Source organism: Electrophorus electricus, chromosome 20, assembly GCF_013358815.1.
Source record: "Electrophorus electricus isolate fEleEle1 chromosome 20, fEleEle1.pri, whole genome shotgun sequence".
Taxonomy (NCBI): Eukaryota; Metazoa; Chordata; class Actinopteri; order Gymnotiformes; family Gymnotidae; genus Electrophorus; species Electrophorus electricus.
In genome coordinates, this window is record NC_049554.1 from 8,836,621 (window position 1) to 8,855,837 (window position 19,217).

Below are 19,217 nucleotides of genomic sequence, written 5' to 3' on the forward strand. Positions count from 1 at the left end.
AAGAAAGCAAGGCAAAAATAGCAGGAGTCAGGCACAGTGGTTAGTAATGTTAATAACTTATTTATTAAATGATAACTGCCATGAGTATATGAGGTAGGGAGAAGAAATAAAAAGAGGATCAAATAACCCATTTGAAATGATCATTTCATTGCCTTAATAGGCAATGATTATTTATATGTAAATTTGAAAAAGATTCCAGGTGTATAACTGCTGTGTGCTGTAGTGAGAGATTGTAGTGAAGTACACAAGGTTTTAGAGAAACAGAAAAAAATTAATTTTTTATATATATATATATATATATATATATATATACAGAGAGAGAGAGAGAGAATGCAGTTTCTAGCAATTTTATATGCATCTTCTGTTCTCAAAGAATCATCACCAAAATATCAACTACATGGTAGGTCAACCACATGGTAGGTCACTCATTTGGACAGGCTATTCTTGTTACTTTCCTTGTAAACAGAAGTTAATAAAATCAATCACCTCTTCAAGAGCTAATATTTCTTCCACTGTTTGTGTGTTTATATTTGTGTGTTGTGTTTAAAAAAAAAAACCTGGCTTGATGCCATCAACACCTGCTCATTAAATTTACTTACTCCATTGAAGCCATGTGCTGACATTGTATTTAAATGTGTTCACAATTTTCAGGTAAATGACCTATCCCATGTGCCTGTGTCTGTAATACTTCTTCCAGATGACTTCAAAGCTAACAGAAGAATCAAAGTGAGCAACCACTTATTCAACAAGTACAGCCCAATCTATATAACATCTCCCTTAAATGAAATTGAATGCCATGAATTGAATTGTCATGAATGATGTTTAGTTAAGGAGTGGCATTCTGTAAGATTCAATTGAATGTTTTTAAGATTCAATGGAACTGAAAACAGTTGTGTTGTTAATATCACTATCTGACATTTCACAGCAGAATTTCTGGTTAACAATTTTTCCTTAGTAAGTGTCCCCTTAATTCAAGATGGAGGAAAGTGACATTGGGTTGTGACAATAATTCACTATTGTGAATGATAGTTAATTGCTGTTTAACTGCCTGTTATTAAGACAAACGAATGTTAAGTCTTCATATAGGGTCATTACTGTAAAGTCTAACAAGCTTTTCCATCTATATATAACTTTCTTATGAATAGTATTGGGTAGTTACTCTGAAAGAGTAGTGTTTTTAATTACTTCTCCTAAATTATGGGACACATTTTACTGATTACTTTATTCAGTAAGTGTAATCCATTATACTACTTAATTAAAGGGACATGCAATTAGATTACTTTACATTAAATTAGATTACCCACAACACTTTGTGTATCCAAAGTATCTATTGTTCTTCCCAGATACACCTATGACGTTGGCGACACAGAGCTAGCAAGTGGCGTGGCTGAAGAATATAGCTCTTTATTCTCCATAGTTAACTGAAGCAGTACAACAACTAAATTAAAACAATAAAGATAGTAGGATAGTAGTATTCCATATCGATACGAGGTGCACCCTGTGGAAGGAGGTGATCAGGTCAGGGTCCAGTATCTGGGAAGCCGGTAACCAGCTTCGCTCCTCAGGGCCGTACCCCTCCCAGTCCACAAGGTATTGCAACCGTGAGCCCCTCCTCTGGGAATTGAGTAACACATGAACCCTATAAACAGAGCCACCCCTCAACCTCCAGTGGTGGCGGCAGGACTCACGAAGTGTTGTCCTCCTCCGACAGGGGACCTTCCACCACCGGCTTCAGGGTGGAGACCCTTGACACATGACTCGACCCCAGTAAACCTATCCAGTATAACAACTCATTCACACGACCAGTTATGGTGTACAGACCCTCATATTTGGCTCTCCGTTTACCAGGAGGGCCCACCCGGCCGTCCTTAGGGGCCACCCATACCTTTTGTCCAGTGTCAAACTGTGGAGTCGCCCCACGTCTCCTGTCCGCCTTTCTCTTGTAAGCCACTATGCCCGAATGCAGCCGTCTATGAGTCTCCTCCCAGACTTGCTCACTGTGCCTACACCATTCCTCAACTGCTGGTTGGTCAGATGTGTGGGAGTTCCAGGGATAGAGTGGAGGTTGGTAAACTAGCAGACATTCAAAGGGGGTTAGTTTTGTCCCAGCATGACAAAGGGAATTCTGTACATACTTCTCCCATGTGAAGGAGGCACGCCACATCTCAGGATGCTGCTGACAATAAAGGCGTAGAAATTTGCTCAGCTCCTGATTTACTCGCGCCACTTGGATGTTTGCCTGAAGGTGGTAACCCGAGGTCAGGCTAACAGAGATGTTTACCTTCCATACTCGCAACGTGAATTGAGCCCCCCTGTCTGAAATGACATCCTCAGATAACCCAAACTGCCAGAATACATGGCAGAATAGCAGGTCTGCCGTCTCCAAGGCTGTAGGTAGACCTTTCAATGGGATAAACCTAACCATCTTGGAAAAGCAGTCTATTATCATCATAATAGCAGTGTTCCCCTCAGACACCAGTAAGTCTGTAATATAATCTATAGAAATATGAGACCATGGTCATTGGGGAATAGGCAGAAGAAGCAGCTTACCTGCAGGAGGGGTGCATGGAGTTTTGCTGTAAGCGCAGTCTGAACATGATGCCACATAATTAACTACGTCTTTCTGCATGGCCAGTCACCAGTACCTTGAGCTCAGCAATTGCGCCGTGAGTGTTGACCCTGGATGTTCCGCTCCTACTGAGGTGTGCACCCAGGTGATAAGATCCCCCCCAATGTCTTTGCGTAACATACAACCAGTTTGGTGGGCAGTGGGGATGAAGGTGAGCAGCTTCTATGCTGCGGTCTAAGTCCCAAGCAACCATGGCCAGGAAACATGAAGGAGAGAGGACCGGCTCCTGGCTGGATGACTGGGCTCTGGGCTGATGTTGCTGTGAAAGTGCATCTGCCCTTACATTTTTCTCTCCTGATCTGTAGGTGACACAAAGAAAAGGGTAGAAAAGGGACCACCAAGCCTGCCTGGAATATAGCCTCTTAGTGACATGGAGGTTTTTATAGTTGGTGATGACCTTGAAGGGGTGTCGCACTCCCTCTAGCCAATGTCTCCATTCTTCCAAGGTGAGTTTCTTCACTAGGAGTTCTCTATCCCCAATACTGTAGTTCCACTCAGATGGACTCAGTTTCCACGAGAAGTAGGCTACTGGCACTAGAGAAGGCGGTCTTTAGGTCATCAAATGCCCTCTCTGCCGCTTCTCCCCATTTCAACCGTTTGGCTTGTCTCCAAAGTAAGAGATACCTAGCCAGGGTGCTAAAGGACTTTATAAACCTCCTGTAAACGTTTTGCGAAGCACTGCAATTCTCTGCATGTCGGAGGTCTTGGCCAGACCTTTACTGCCTCTACCTTGCCCTATCCCTGAGCACTGGCCTCCTTGTTGTATTGTTCCATAATACAGGTTTCTTACTGAGAAAGGGGGGAATCCTGCTTCTGGGGGGAATAAACCCATCCTTCAGTGATATGGCACAATCACATTTCTGATGGGGGGGGGGAGCTGTGTAGCTCTTGCTTAACTAAACACCTTAGCCAGTGCCCAATATTCTCAAGGAATGGCTGTTTTTGTGAGTGTCAGGACTCTCTATAGAAGTGGACTGGAGGGTCATCGCTTTACTAGGGGTGCACTGCCTGCTGCAGGAGGGCACCCAATGGAGGATGCGGTTCTTAGACCACAGCAGGTGAGGGTTGTGCTTACACAACCAAGGTAAACCTAGTGTGAGAGGGTGAGACAAAGATGGTAGTAAATTAAAAAAACATGCTCCCCATTTATATCCAGGAGAACATGGGGGTGACTTGAGTAATTAACCACCATCCAACCCATGCACACTTAAGGGAGAGGGTAGAGACTTTGCCATTATCTCCAGTTTCTTAGCCAGGCTCCAGTCCATTATGTTCCCAGCCGCTCCAGAGTCTACCATAGCTGCGATGGGGAAAAGGCAACCCCGGTGTGACAACCTTACATTGATTTGGAACATTGAGAGGGCTGGGGAACAACTCACTGAGTCGCTCTTCTCCTTTTGTTCTCTTGGCTTTCAACGCACCCAGGCCCCACCCAGTTGCATAGGCTCATCTAAGATCTCGGTTGATCTGACCGGAGAAGTAGCTTCCCGATGCAGTGAACCTCAGGGAAAGTGTCACTGTTTTTCCTGCAGTAGCTGATCGTAAATGATGGCTAAGCGAACTGCCTCATTCAACATTGACACCTCCTGTTTAGAGGCCAATGCTTAATGTAATTCTCCCCTCAGTCCATTCAGCAACATATCAACCAGTGCGGCTTCATTCAGTATGCCGAACTCCACTGAGTAGTCTGCAGCGATACGCAACCCCTCCCTTAGCCGCAGTAGAGCCCTTCCGCAGGTGGTGAAACACTGCCTTGAGTTTCTGTAGAAACCCCTGGTAATCATTTAAAAGAGGGGAGGAGTTAACCACTAAAGCGGCTCCCCAGGTACGGGCTCTCCCTGTGAGCGTGAGGATCATAAAGGCCACTTTGGTGTGAACTGGCAGATGGGGCTGGTGACTGAAATAAAGTTCACATTGAAACACGAAACCTTCACAGCTCTCAGTGTCTCCATCAAAAACCTCAGGGGTGGTGATCAGACCTCTTACCCCCTCTGGGAATGATGGAGTTCTGAGTGAAGTCGCTCTGTTCTCTGCAGGTGTGCCCAGTCAGGGCTGCCCTCCACGCTCCCTGGAGGCTGTGCATTCTCTGACGTTGGTGACACAGAGGGAGCAAGAGGTGTGGCTGAAGGATAGAGCTCTTTATTCTCCATAGTAAACTGAAGCAGTACAACGGCTAAATGAAAACAATAAAGATAGTTGGATGTAGCATAGTATTCTGTATCGATATGTCCGGATTTAGTCCACTAATGCGCAGCAATGTCCGCAGGGATCTGTGGGTTAAAATAATGGGAAACACACAAAGATCAGGTGAGTATAATCAGTGCGTGGGTGATTTGGAGTGTGGCAGGTGTTTGTTATGATTCCGAACCAGAGTGGGCGTGTCCCTCCTGCTGGGAGACTGGCCAACCATGATAACACCACAATTAGACATGCAAATTATGTCACTTTTATGGGGAAAAAATCCAAAAAATGAAATGTAAGTCATTAACTAATGTTATCAAATTATGTTGCATATATTACTCCCTCATATATAGAATATTTACATTTAACCTTATACATAGTATTTTTATATGTATTGCTAATAATTTATTTATTACAGCATACTTAATCTAATGAAAGCCTTCTACCTTTTTAGGTCTATTGGGCTCTCGTGAAGCAAGTGAAAAAGAAAAGGTTAGATTTAGAAGGATTGTGTAGTAAGTAAAAGTGCATTTGAGGAGCTAAGGGATATTTCTGGGTTGATTTTTCTTTTCTGGCAGCTCCCACTAAATACTCAGAAACCCGACAGAATTGCAGGCACCACTTTCATTGCTTGTGTTCATGCTGAAAATCAAGATGAAGCAAGCCTTTGCCCTTGAGCACTTGTCCACCTGTATTACATGTCAACAAGTGCACCATCCCAGTTCACTTTTGGGGTTGTGTTCATTTCACAAAACATCCATTGTTCTAGAACTTTAATGTTGCTATGGGTACAGATGATAGCTCCCCATGCACAGTATTGAAAGTACAGGAAAAGTAATCACAGAGTACAGTCGTCCAGCAGATGGGCCAATGGGTCAACAGTTTTTGAATCTTTAATGAATAAATTGTTAACCAGTGAGATTGCCAGTGCACTGGTATAGTTTACCAACAAGATAGTAACCATCTTATGGCATTTTTTTCCACTAGGACATGCATTACAACATGGTTCTGATACTAATCCAAAGGCATAACATCATGTACCCTGTTCCAGCTCCTCTGTCCATTGCTTAACAGAAACATGAAAGTACTTTGGGATATGGGGACTGTGTTATAGTCATGTGATTTGCCATGTGATGCTAATTTAAACAGTAAAACCAAAATAGCAACAACAATGGAGGAGCTTCAAGTTCTGCTTTACCCTTCACTGGGCATTTGATTTTATGCTAAGGCAATAAGAGACAATAAGAGACTGCAAGGAAGCTGAGACCTACCTCAGGACATTGTACTTTCATTCTGTGATTGGAGTGAGTATTTAAAAAAACCACTGGTTGTATTTGTGTGACTCAAGTACCCCAGCAAAAAGAGAAATCAAATTCACCTTGGATACTTAGCTAGGGCATGGGTCACTTGGCAGTGGAAACATTGTGAAAACACATAATCACATATCAAAACTGTAACTAGACATTCTATTCTGCCCACTTGGAAAACAACCATTAGCTGGCACTAGAACCTAGTAAATGGTGTTTGCCAACAACTACTTCCTTAAAAATCCCAAGAAGACAATGTCTTCCATGTCCACCATCCAGTGGATCAGGTTATTGAACACTGCAAAACCCATCAAACAGTTGACTAAAGGTTGACTGCTAAGTGCCAGACAAAATGACTTGCCTACATTGCCATCAGAGCATTTCGAGGATGAACAATGATCCCAGCACAGACCTTGACCAGAGGGATCCATGAAAAGGGTCTATATTGCAACGAGGGTCACTGCTGCAGCTCTGCAAACCAATGTCTCTGCCTGACTGGTGTAGCAATGTGGGGTGCCCCTCCACCCTCAGAGCACACATTTTTAATAAGGGAGAAGAACATGATGAGAAGAGATGCCAGGCATCATGCTTTCTTCCAGAGCAGTTTGAAGATGAGAGGATGGCTACTTCACACCCACATCCTTATTCCAAAGTTGTAAAGATTTTTTGCCATAACAGTGGTGCTGGTTTAAGTAATTGTACGGTGATGCAGTTTTTGTTGATTTGTCTTTTTAATCCACTTTAAATGAAAGAATGTCTGTAGGTTTTCTATGAAGTACAGAATGCCAGTTTTATTTTGAGGGTTTTATCTATAATATTTGAACCATATACAAATTTCTGTGTGAAACACAGTTGCCCCATTTCAGGAGTGTGATAGTAATTGATCTGCTGTATCTTTAGATGTTTAATTTGCTAAAAGGTCTCATAAAGATTAGCCTATACCAGTGTGATGGAACTAAGTAACAGGTAGATGTAAAAAGGAACTGTTGATGATCCAGAAGACACCATATCAGTGCATATAAAATGTTTTTAGACCCTTTGAAGTTTTCCATATTTTGTATGTTTCAGACTCGGCATCTGTTTTACCTTATTTTAAAGATATTTTTGGTGTTTAAAGTTTTTTTTAAACCATTTTCTGATCTTACACATTGTAATGAATGATTAACAGTGTTTGGCCAGTTTAGATATAACTGGAATGATATTAGATTTTTTCAGCATATTCATCAAATACACACCACAAGTTTACATTTAGCTAACACTTTGATACAAAGCAACTTATAATTATAACTGACTACAACTTGAGCAATTAAGGTTAAGAGCCTTGCTCAGGAGCCCAACAGTAGAAATGTGGCAGTGGGGGGACTTGAACTGGCAACCATCAAATTACTAGGCAAGTTCTTTAACCACTGAGCAACCACTACCACTGGTTATGAGTAATAGTGTTTTTGTGGGCAATGCCTGCTGTTTATTGTATAAATGGATATGTAAGGATTTTGGACTCAAACCCACCAACCCTTTTTTCATACCATTCCAACTCAAACACCATGAGTCTCAGTCTTAACTGGTAAAACTAGATGGTCTTAACTACAACAATGGTTGAATCCCTGTGATATGGTGTGAGGTCATGCTTTAAACATGATGTAGCAGAATGAAAGCATTTTTCCAGCTTTGGTACCAAAATGTCTGGCCCACCCTAAGATATAAAATTGAACTCTTTCAGAAATAAAAAATAATAATAATTTTTCATGTATCAGTATTAAAATCTTTTAAAGCCAACACCACACCAACACAAGCAGATATCCTCAATTTTCAGCATCACTTTCTGACCATATATTTTAGGAAAAATGCTTTCTTACAGTCTGCATTTATAGCCACCCACTGAATTTCTGATAGTTTGTATTTCTCTGTCATCTAGGGGTAATATGAGATATTAATGCTTTTGGCGTAGACAGTCACTGAGATCACACAGTAATTAACCAATGAACTGTCAGATACCACCCAGGAAGTTCAAATAATTTAAACAAGAGACTAAGAAATGTTATTTTATGTAATATTGCACAGGTAAAAAAAAGTCCAACATTCAAGGACATAATAATGAATTTATATTTGTGACAAGGACAAGGAGAAGCTCATAGCAAAACTGATCAGAGATGTAGAGGCGAGCAACTCAAAATGTTCACATGCATATACTGTAAATTATACTGTTTAAATAACACTTTATTGCCCTATAATTATTGTATTCATGTATAATTTCCACTGTCTTTCATGTTGTTGCAAAGTGTTGTTCAGGATCACTGGGACTTTTTTTTTTTGGCAAATGCATTCAAAAGGACCTTTCCTGTTAACTGAGAGGTTAGCATAAGTTATGTAACTGCCTGTGTGCAACAGAAAAGATAACACACATAAAAGATTCCTCAGCATTTCTCACCAACAACTTTTGACACCTATTGATCTTGTTAAAACAACAGCAGGAAAAGTGTACAAATGAAGGAAAACATAAAACTGATTCAGACCTAGAACCTTGATAAGTGTTTTTAGCATGACATAAAATGTATTACTCAATCTAACAGTTGTCCTTTTGAAGTGTCTTTAAAGTTGTGTTCAATTTCATTTGATATAAACTCATTGGGACCATAAAATAATTGTAATTAGTCATAAAAAAATAAATAATTAAACGTGTACATGTTTATTGACAGCCCAAAGCACAAAATTAAATATATTCCATAGATGGTTAACTAAGGCTCTTAAAGAATGGAAATGTGAAGGTATAATATGCTCTTCTGCTGGGAATGTTTGGTTCTTATGTGATAGAGGTTGAGTGTGTATAAGGTTGAGTGTGTATAACTGAAAGGCACGAGCAACAGATTATGCAAATATTTAAGATATGAATACTGGCCAGTTACTAATATTATGCATCCTGTTTTGCTAATAATATTCACGGAGCTACTTCTGCCTTGCATGTGTATGTGTGCATGTCTGTGCTTATTCCTACAGTTGTTTGTGCATTTGAAGATCATGGACTACAGCCTGATGTTAGGGATCCATGATGTGCAGAGAACAGAGTGAAAGAAAGAAGAGAAATATGCATATTCCCCATGAGAGCGGGAAGAGGAGCCAGAAAATGGCATTTCCACTGGCCCACCTGCTGAGGCTTCTCTCAGTGCCTCCCCTAAGGGCATCGTGAACTACTTGGGTGTTTTGGTTCCCAGGGAGCAGACATACTGTCATGTTGATAAAAATGTAACTCTGCCTAAGATCATCTCCCATATGCTGTATAAACTATTGTAATGAATTTGTGTAATTAAAAGAATATGATAGAAAATAGACCCTGCATTAAATGTGCTGTGCTCTGACCTCTTTTGAATGTCCTTTATTCCTTCAAAATCTCATGATCTGCAAGAGTGTCCTATAAGTTCTGTCACCTCAGTGACTGGATAACCGATATAGGTTCCCAAATCTTTCTTTTTCAAGTTTTGATCTTGGTTTTTGTAGAAGACTTTATTTCTTTACTTCTTAAGAAAGGCCTAAGAGTTACACATCTTTTCATCTGTGTGTAAGGGTGTGTGTGTGTGTGTGTGTGTGTGTGTGTGTGGAGGGGGGGTGTTTGTGTGTGTGAGTTCGTCACTGTCCTTGGATATCCACTGGGTTCCTCACATAAATGTATTAACGCAAGCATTGTCTTTTTGGTTGTCATGGGATTTTATGAATACTGTTTCCTCTTGAAGAGGTCAAAAGGTTAACGCCTGTTCTAATAGATCACGTTCAATTCTGCTGAGGTTTACAAAAAAGTGTATTTCCCCACTATCATGAAGTGCCTACATTAAGGCAAAGCAGAGTTGTTTAATCCAAGTCTTCCTTTGTCTGCTCATCTGTGATCGTCCATTTTCAGCTGCAAGTAACTTGAGCTGTCCAGTTTTTCTCATCAGATCTATTAATATTTTCTTACAGGTGAGTGCAAAACTATAAGCAGTCAGATCCTTTAATCATTATTAAGGGTGTAATGATGTAGCTGTAGCACACGTGTATTTTTGATTAAAGACTGTGGTTGTGAGATTGTGCTTACGAGTGTTATTTTGTGGCATTGCGAAACTAGGTCTCTGCACTGCTGAAAACCTTTGGATACACTGAGGGTAACTGTTTTTTGTTGATAAAAGCTAGATTTTTTTCACAATCTGTCATGTGCTGTTATAGACACTGTTGTAGTAATCTGAGCTACCAATCCAAGTTATAATAAACTATTTATAAAAAGGGAAAGATTTATATGCAGTCAATACAAGCAATTTAATTTCCTGATATAAATATCCTAAAGATTAACCCTACTAACCCAAAAATATTTTTTTATTTATACTCTATAATTTCTCAAATCAACAATCCTTGTTTTTCTATAATCAGTGATGCTTTGGTATGGATTTATCAGCAGATATATGAAGGTGTGCACTTTCTAGGATTCACTCCTCATCACCATGTGCTAGACAAATTTAAAGTCTTATCAAAGACCAAACTTGCCAGAGTCTTTCCCCACATGTGCAAGAAAGCACCTGCAATAAATTAATAAAACATGCCTTGACTAAAAGTGGACAGTAAACATTTTTTTTTTTAATATTTTAAATCTAGAAAGAACATGTTGAAATTTTTCAACGTACCATTTTCCAGACATTTTTTAGCCTTTCAAATGGTATTTAATGGTTTTCCATTTCTCTCCAGACAGATGGACTATCATGACAATGAGACAACCTTGTCCTATTGCCACATCGAGTTCGACTACACCGGCCGGCGAATCAGCCTGTTCCTTTTTCACCTGTTTGTCTTCATCATGGGCCTGACAATGAATGTCACAGTGGTATGGGTCAACTGGCAGCGGCGGCATTCACACAACACTGTATTCTTCTGTCTACTCAACATGGGCCTGGCCGACACCATGATAATGGTCATGCTGCCTGTGCAAATGCTTGAGGTGATCATGGACCATGTCTGGGTGTGGGGAAACTTCCTCTGCCGCTTCTCCAATCTGGTCATTGTGGCCAACATCTACGCCAGCTCTCTGTTTCTCGCTTACATGTCGGCTGAGCGCTACCTGGTGCTAGCTCGAGGCTCGATGTCCCGGGTGGGTGTCATACCAGAGAAGCGCAAGAGGGGCACGATCTGCGCTGCCCTTTGGGTGTTGGCACTGTTCTTCAGCTCGCTGGAGACGGTGCACGTGCGTACCCAGGAGTGGACTGAGCCAGGATGCTACTTGATGCCAAAGCATGCCTATGAGGAGTGGTTCAGCACCATCATCATCATCCGTTTCATGGTGCAGTTTGCCATGCCAGCGGCCACCATAGTTGCCTCAAATGTGCTGGCAGCCCGGGCAGTGCGAGCATCCCCTGAGGTTCAAGCCCGCAAAACAGGCGATGTGTTGCTCCTGCACCTGTACTACCTGGTCTTTGTGGTGTGCTGGCTGCCTTACCAGATAACAATGTTGCTCATACTGGAGAACATTCTTAACCCCGACCTGTTAAACTGCATTGCGCTTCAGCATCTCCTTTTCTCCTACACGGTGGTAAGGACCATCACTTTTCTTCACTGCTTGGCCAATCCCATCCTTTACAGTTTTTTGAGCAGGAGCTTCCGAGGTAAACTCATCAATCTTATACTGCATCACTTGCCACAAGACGCTGTTTCTAAGCAGGTAATGGATCAGCATGGGAACCCCCAAGGTGATGCCACAGCAAATAGAACAAAAGGAAGCAATGGGGGGGGAAACAGCACCAGCCAATCCGAATGATAAAATAATGATACATTCAGTTGCAGTTCTATTTTTCATGCACCTTCCACACACTTGTTCTGTCTTCAAATGTGTTCTCCTCAAATTAGTGTATATACAAAAAGATGTAAATACTTAGTGTCTGGTTGCATACTCTCATAACATAATCACTACAGTATATTCAGACTGATCTTTTATATATACAATATAGTGCACTCTATAATAACATTTCTGCAGTTGATTACAATAAAGGGACCAATACAATATGCAAAAACCAAAAAAAAAAAAAACTGCAAATAATACAGAAAATGTAAAATAATAACTAAGTATAATTAAAGAAAACATTAGAACATGTTTCACTGAAAAATACTTTGTATTTTATATACATTTACATCTGACATGATATTTAATGAACAAAAGCATGTATGCACACAGTTTAAAGTGGAAATAAATTAGTAATAGCATTTGCTGACTTTGAAATTTCACAGCTCATGTGTAAGTGTGTGTTTGCCAAACTGCTTTGTAAGCCACAGTCCTTCACCAGAAGGCATTGTACTGTATTGTATTTAAGATATATGATCTCATCAAAGGTTTTCAATATCTCATTAAAACCATATCCAGGGCTCCATATATTAAAGGAATACTTTTATGATTAAGCAATGTATGTAAATATATATTGATCACTTAATGATCAGTTATGCTAAATTAAAAATCAACTAACAACTTTACACATGAACGGATGATTACCTGCAATTTACTGTTAAATTATTTTATTAAAAACATATACCACAAAGTACTGTGATATTTTTACCATTGATCAGGTCAGGTATTAAGTCTGATTTGTTGGAATGACTTTGAGGCACTGATAGAGATTTGCCTAAGGCCTTGAGACTGTGTTTACATTACATATTAGAAGCAATGCCTGCACCTGAATCTATTTAAAAGTGCATGCAAATTAGTCATTTTCAGAACAGTTGAGGCGGTTACGCAAGGTATTCCATGGGACCGAACAAAGTTAATGCTTAAGAAATTAAAGAAATTTCGTCACAGTTCACAATTTTAAAAACTACGAATGGTCTGTTTGTCAGTTAATAAGACTGTCCTGACCGAGAACAAAATGAAAAAATTAATGCTTGGCTGGTTGCAGGGATCGTGGCTCAACATTAGAATCGCGCACATCTGCGCAATTGTGGGTGTGCGTCGGAGACAATACTTCACAAACGGCTTGAACAGAGTTTACGTTCAAGCCAATTCACAACACGATCTAGTTACGCAAAAATTCCCTTCCTATCACAGTTGTGCTTGCATGTTTCGTCAGCTATGCAGAGCATTCGTGCTTTAAGTAAAGCTGCTTTTCACCATATCCCCCCTCAACAATTCAGTCAGTGGGTCTTTGTATCTATCTTAAAGTCTTTCAAAAAACCGAACGTGAAAACCGCAAGGATGTCGCTCCCTTGAGTTCCGTGTGTATTTTCCAGCCGGAACGCCACAGTCTGAGTTGTGCCCTCTGTTCCCCACGGCATTTCCCGTCATGACCTCCTAGCACCGCTTGGATCCAACGAATGGGATTTATCACTAAATTAAACAAATTTCAGTGTTATCTGTCCACTAACGCATTGCACGTCTCAAAATCCTTAATGACGGCAAGGCAGAGGATTTGACTGGTACAACGTTCCCTTTGATTTAGATTAATAATCAAGTCACTGACGCTGTTACGGTGAGTAAAAAAATGATCATTAGTCTTTGATACTACAGTAACACTGCATACAACAAAACTGGTTGTTTTCGTCTTTGCAGCAGTGATAATATATGAAAAATACCCACGCTGATTCAAACAACTGAGCTTTTTCTGTACTTGCTACTCCACAAATTCACGCGGATAAATCGTGTATCTTTTATGCACCCCATTTAATCAAACGTGGCCCGTGCCAGTGAATTCACGTAGAATTGCTTACAACTGCCAACGACACATTGTCATATATGTTTCGGACAAGTTTTTACTCATGACGAATTGCATTTATGCTATGCATCTAGGCTAGTACTATTGCGATTGGATACGGTAGCCGACTTCTGGAGTTTAAATCGTTTGTTTACTTCTCCCTGGTTTATCTTACCATTGAGTAAGCAGACTTAGCAAGCAGTGCTATAAAGCACGCGATATTGGTCTCTTAAAACATCTACGGTCCCTGAAAATTAACTCGCTCTGATCATTTTGTGCTGGTTATTTTGTAGTCATTCATTCGATAACCGAACACTTAATTTAATTTAGGCCTGCATTTCAATTTAATGCGCACAGTTGTGGGATATACTGGTGTTTCAAAAGAAGTTGGCTCTTCATGGAGTCTGCGCGTGTGCCCGTCAGATCTACCTCTGGCAATAAGAATCCTCGCATCATGAATAGGTCTAAAGAGATTAGACTGGGTTAAATATTTACATGCACATTGTCTTTATATCATCACTTGTATGGGCCACTGCCTAGCAGTGAAAGATGTACAATGCATACAATCACGAGTAAAGAATAAATGGATTTCATGGATTATAATGGATCGAATACACTATTCCATTTGTTGTATCGAGATGAAGCCACGGATGGTCATAATGGCCTATTATGATAAATGCATTTGACGTTTTGTACACAGAGTATTACCCTCAATTAACTAAAATGCTGTAATGAAATGTGCTGTTTTAATCCATGGAATTAAAATAAGTGATAAAGAAGATAAGTGCCCTTAAATTTCAAGGTTTTAGACATTATTTTGGACTTTTAATAGGATTAAATTCTGTATTCTGGTGATTATATTGTTTCTTTTAGTGTTTTAAACTGATATGAAAATCTAAGTAACTGTAAACTAAAAAAAAATCTGGAATCTGGTATCTTTTTTGGGGGGGGGGGGGGGGGGGGTGGTCCTGTCTCAGTGTTTCCTGAAGCCCATTAGTTGCATGTGTGGTTGCTGTTAATTTGGGATTCATGGAAGCAGAGTGGTCCTGTCCTTTTGGACATTGCTGCTTTAGTCATATTACAACAAATGTCGCTGGCAACACCCACCAACAGGCCTCCATTCACTGCATGTAGGGTGTGTGATGAAATCGTCAAGACTTGTTGAGAGTGTGTAATCTGCATTCCAGAAGTCTATTTTGCATGGCTTTTCTTGTCCAGTCTCTGTTTTACTGTTTTCTAGCCATTTGTTTTTCTAAGAAAATTCAGTGAAACATAAAAGTAACTTGTCTGGAGGAAGTGTTTCTTTTGTTGTGCAGATACATTTTTCCATATGGCGAATGTGTTTATGGCATAAACAAAAGATTATACTATATAGTAATAACCCAACAAAAAGGAGCAGATTGAAACAATTTTTTTGTTTTATAATTATAAACTAGTTCAGTATGCTTTCTCAGTAAAAAATTGAAAGGGTTTGAGCGATTCCTTTTGTCTTTGGAATATGTCAATTGTAATTTGTACATTTTTGCACAGTCTTCATATAATTACCCAAAGCAAATATTTTGCACTAGGTGTCTTCTGTTTCTCCTTCAGAGGTTTGTGGGGGAGTTTTTTTTTTTTGTTGTTTTTTTTTTTGTTTTTTTTTGACAGTTGGTTAAATAGGTGTGGTTAATTCCAGTCTGACCACATTTCTTATGACAGTCCATTTCACTTTGTAGATCCAGATATAGCTGTTTTCTCCCTTTCTCTTGCACTTTTTTCTCTCACTTCATAGTATTTAAGTAAAACAGACAAGGACAGTTTACTGGCAAGGTGTTCTGTAACCTGTAGTTTTCAGTCAACAATTTGGATTTTGAAAACCACAATGGATTTGAGGATGAGAACAGTGAAGCAGAACAACTTCTTCAACCTAGGCCTGCTTTCATGATGATGATGATTTTTTTATGGAACAGTTTTTAGCATTAGCTTTCAACATTTTGTGACTCTTTATAGTAATATTCATCTTGCTAATTAACTGCACCTTATACACAGTATTTTTATTTTTTTTTATTTGGCAAATGAATTCAATTCATAATGGGTAGTGCAGTAAATTCACCACTGTTCCAAATACAAATTTACAGTCTGGACATATGAACTACCAAAAGCTGTAAATTTGTGTAATTTGTCACCAGATTCATAATGCATAGCTTTATTTGTTTTAGTAGTACAATAGTATGTGTGCAGAGCATATTGTAAGATGATTCCTTTTCCCATCATGATCAGTATTAAAACATGGGCAGAGAAAAAAATCTCTCAAAAAAGGTGTTATTTTTTAAAATTTATTTTAGAAACCTTTAGTAATATGCAAAAATAATGTTCAGTATTTTCAAATAACATTGTTTTTTATGCAGTAACTCTGACATCTAATAAAAAAAATACTTCTAACTAATAAAATAATAGTGCTTAATAATTCTAAGGAGAAGGCACTGGGTTATCACATTTGATTTACAGCTTGTTGATGGCTACTTGGCAGACTTGATAACTTGCAAAATTTCCAAAAGTGTTGTGTAGCAGAGAAATTACTCGGCAGGCCACTCAGAAATCTTGATCACCCTCAGACCATTCCCATTACAAAGTAATTCTTCTTGTCTCAGTGAACGGAAAGGCACACTGCAATCACAACAGCAGGGCACTGATTTTTCACCAATGATTGATCATTTGCTTTCACACAATGTTTCTGTTTTTATTCCACTGTTCTTTGTTTTGCCAAATCAGCCTAACATTGAGGTAATGGTATGGTGTAACAAGCAACTTGGAATCGATGTGGGAATGTAGAAAAAAAAAAAAGTAGTCACCCCTGCAATGCATTAATGGTGATGGCAGCTAAATGTGGCAAGATTTCAGCTACTGCAGTCATTTAGAGTTGTACATTTGATACTGCCTGGTATTTTATTCATCATTTTGTTTGAACTTCAGTTTTATTTTATTGTTTTAGTTCAGTTGATTTTAGTTTAAAATATTAACCGCCCATAAAAAGAAATGACACCAAGTCCACCATAGACACCAAATGACACCATTTCCATGTTTTACAGCATTTGCAGAAATAATCCATATTAAGGTATTTTTATAATCAATTTTACTTGTACTAGTATCATAAACAAGTACATGCTGTAGGTGCTGTAGGAAATGTTTATATGCTGTGTTTTAAAGAATAAATTCATTATAATTCTAGAATTCTTAAATGTATTCTTTAAAAAATAATGATAATTGATCAAATGGTTTATCCTCTACACCAATCAGCCATAACATTAAAACCACTCACATGTAAAGTGTATAGCATCTCAGTACAACAGCACTTGTCAAGGGGATATATTGGGCAGCAAGTGAACAGTCAGTTCTTGAAGTTGATGTGTTGGAAGCATGAAAAATGAGTGAGTTTGACAAGAGTCAAATTGTGATGGGTAGTCTTTTGGGGTGTTACTAGTATGCAGTGGCTAGTGGTACCTATTAAAAGTGGCCCAAGGAAAATCAACTAGTTAATCGGTAACTGGGCCACCCCCACCCCCACAAAAGTTACTGTAAACTAGAAATGTAGATAGCTGCCAGAACACACAGTGCATCATAACTTGCTATGTATGGGGCTGGTCAGAGTGACCATGCTGTCCCCTGTCTGCCACAAAAAGTGCCCACAATGGACATCAGAATTGGACCACAGAGCAGTAAAAGAAGGTGGCCTGGTCTGATGAATCACATTTTCTTTTATATCATGTGAATGTTCAGATGCAGGTGTATCACCTGGGGAAGAGACAGCACCAGGATACAGTATGGGAAGAAGGCAAGATATTTCTCAGCAGCAGACAAATCTAAAGACTGTAATTTTGCTAAGGGAAAGGTCATCATCTCTCAGATCTTTTCCTCCTATCGTTCTTATACTAAGACATACTGAGAAATGAAAATGTTTACCTTTACAGCATTTAGCTGAAGCTTTTACCCAAAGCAACTTACAATTATGACTTAGTACAATTTGAGCAATTGAGGGTTAAGGGCTCAGGGGCCCAACTGTTCTCAGAGCTTGAACTGGATTATTAGTCAAGTACCTTAACCACTAAGCAACCACTGCCCATGTGTGACAGGAACTATGTTGACAGGCAAAACATTTTTCGCTTGACAAACAACAAAAGAGCTGAAATAAGGAAGGGGTAAAATGTTTAAATAGTAAGGCTATAATTTGAAAGCTCTATTTGATTTGCAGTGCACATAATAATGGCACCCATCACATTGAGATAATATCAACACTGCCAACAGAAACATGGGTGTGCATCACAGAAATGTTATTATTACTAATAACAGGCTTCATGTCACATAATTGGGGACTTGATGTTTGCTTGCATGTAAATTTACATAATTTTAGCAGCATTTAGGTGTTAGCTATTGGTTAATTGCAGAACAACATTTCCATTCTGGATTGCCTGAAGTGTACCTGGATTGTTTCCCCATAGCAAATATATTGTTTCGATTACATTTTTTCAATTTTCACAGATTTACCACCCTTACGATCTTACCTTTAGGCTGACACTGCTATCAAATTGCCAAAACTGTAATGTAACAGAGAGTTTGATTAATTTTTTAATTCAGTAGTTGCTGGTAGATGGTATTTGCATGGATGGAATGACCAAATGGGGCATCTTATTATGTGCCCTTGAGGGAGCCAAGCCCTGCCCTATCTTGTCAATGTCTTCAGAGCAAAACAATAAAAATTTTTGGATTGTGCACACAAACAACCTTTGGTTATCAATTTCAACTGAAATGGGAATAGCACCAGATGGTAGATGGTGTAACCTTATTAAGATGCAGTGTTCACTGGCTTTGATCTTGTCCTGTTGGTAACAGTATTGCCACAAGGTTTTATTCAGAGTTTCCACTTTATTCAGTGTTTTAATTTATCTGACAACTGGTTGTCTTGACAGACTCTGTCTTCTTTTCTTTTCCTCAGGCCTTCCAATGGGGGGAGCAAAGAGTAAGCCAAAAGACCCAGGCCAGAGATCTCGGAGTCTGGATGGCACCATTGGTATGGGCTCTTCTGGTGTACACCATTTCTGTGCCAGTCCCCAGACGCAGACCCCGAATCGAAGCCCTGCAGTGGGGGCCAGCAAACGAGGCAACACCTATCATGCCAATAATGCAGAGCTGACTCTTTTTGGAGGTGTGGGACATCCAGGGAGCATCATGCCACCCCAGAGAGGCCTACTTGCAGGTTCATTTTAATGACTTGTATTCATTTACAAGCACACCATTTTATGTAACATTTCTTTTTAACAAAAACAAATAAGCATTCTTTTATGAGTGCAGCAACATGTTTTGCTTTCCTTCTCTCTTTTTGTGTTTCTCTGCTACACTCATCTAATTTTGTTTGGCTTTTCTGTCCCAACACTCAGTCAT

At 39.5% G+C, this 19,217-nt stretch overlaps 2 protein-coding genes across 6 annotated transcripts in view; both read left to right on the forward strand.

Moving 5' to 3' along the window:
• The first annotated feature begins 9,969 nt into the window (after window positions 1-9,969).
• LOC113572444 (G-protein coupled receptor 182-like) lies at window positions 9,970-12,185 on the forward strand. Of its 4 annotated transcripts, XM_027002027.2 has the most exons (3): window positions 9,970-10,065; window positions 10,211-10,247; window positions 10,822-12,185. In XM_027002027.2, exon 3 carries the CDS (start codon window positions 10,826-10,828, stop codon window positions 11,882-11,884), a length of 1,059 nt encoding a protein of 352 aa, XP_026857828.2. In that variant the 5' UTR covers window positions 9,970-10,065; window positions 10,211-10,247; window positions 10,822-10,825; the 3' UTR covers window positions 11,885-12,185. The 4 variants fall into 4 exon arrangements, with proteins under 4 accessions (XP_026857828.2, XP_026857827.2, XP_026857829.2 ...); XM_027002026.2 differs by lacking the exon at window positions 10,211-10,247; XM_027002028.2 differs by lacking the exon at window positions 10,211-10,247 and having other exon boundaries at window positions 10,826-12,185.
• Window positions 12,186-13,260: 1,075 nt separating this feature from the next.
• LOC113572439 (proto-oncogene tyrosine-protein kinase Src-like) overlaps window positions 13,261-19,217 on the forward strand; it is a 25,060-nt gene continuing 19,103 nt past the window's right edge. For both annotated transcript variants that reach the window (XM_027002017.2, XM_027002018.2), the window contains exons 1-2: window positions 13,261-13,580; window positions 18,772-19,032. In XM_027002017.2, coding sequence (XP_026857818.1) covers window positions 18,780-19,032 — 253 coding nt within the window. In that variant the 5' untranslated portion in view covers window positions 13,261-13,580; window positions 18,772-18,779. The remainder of the gene's footprint in view (window positions 13,581-18,771; window positions 19,033-19,217) is intronic.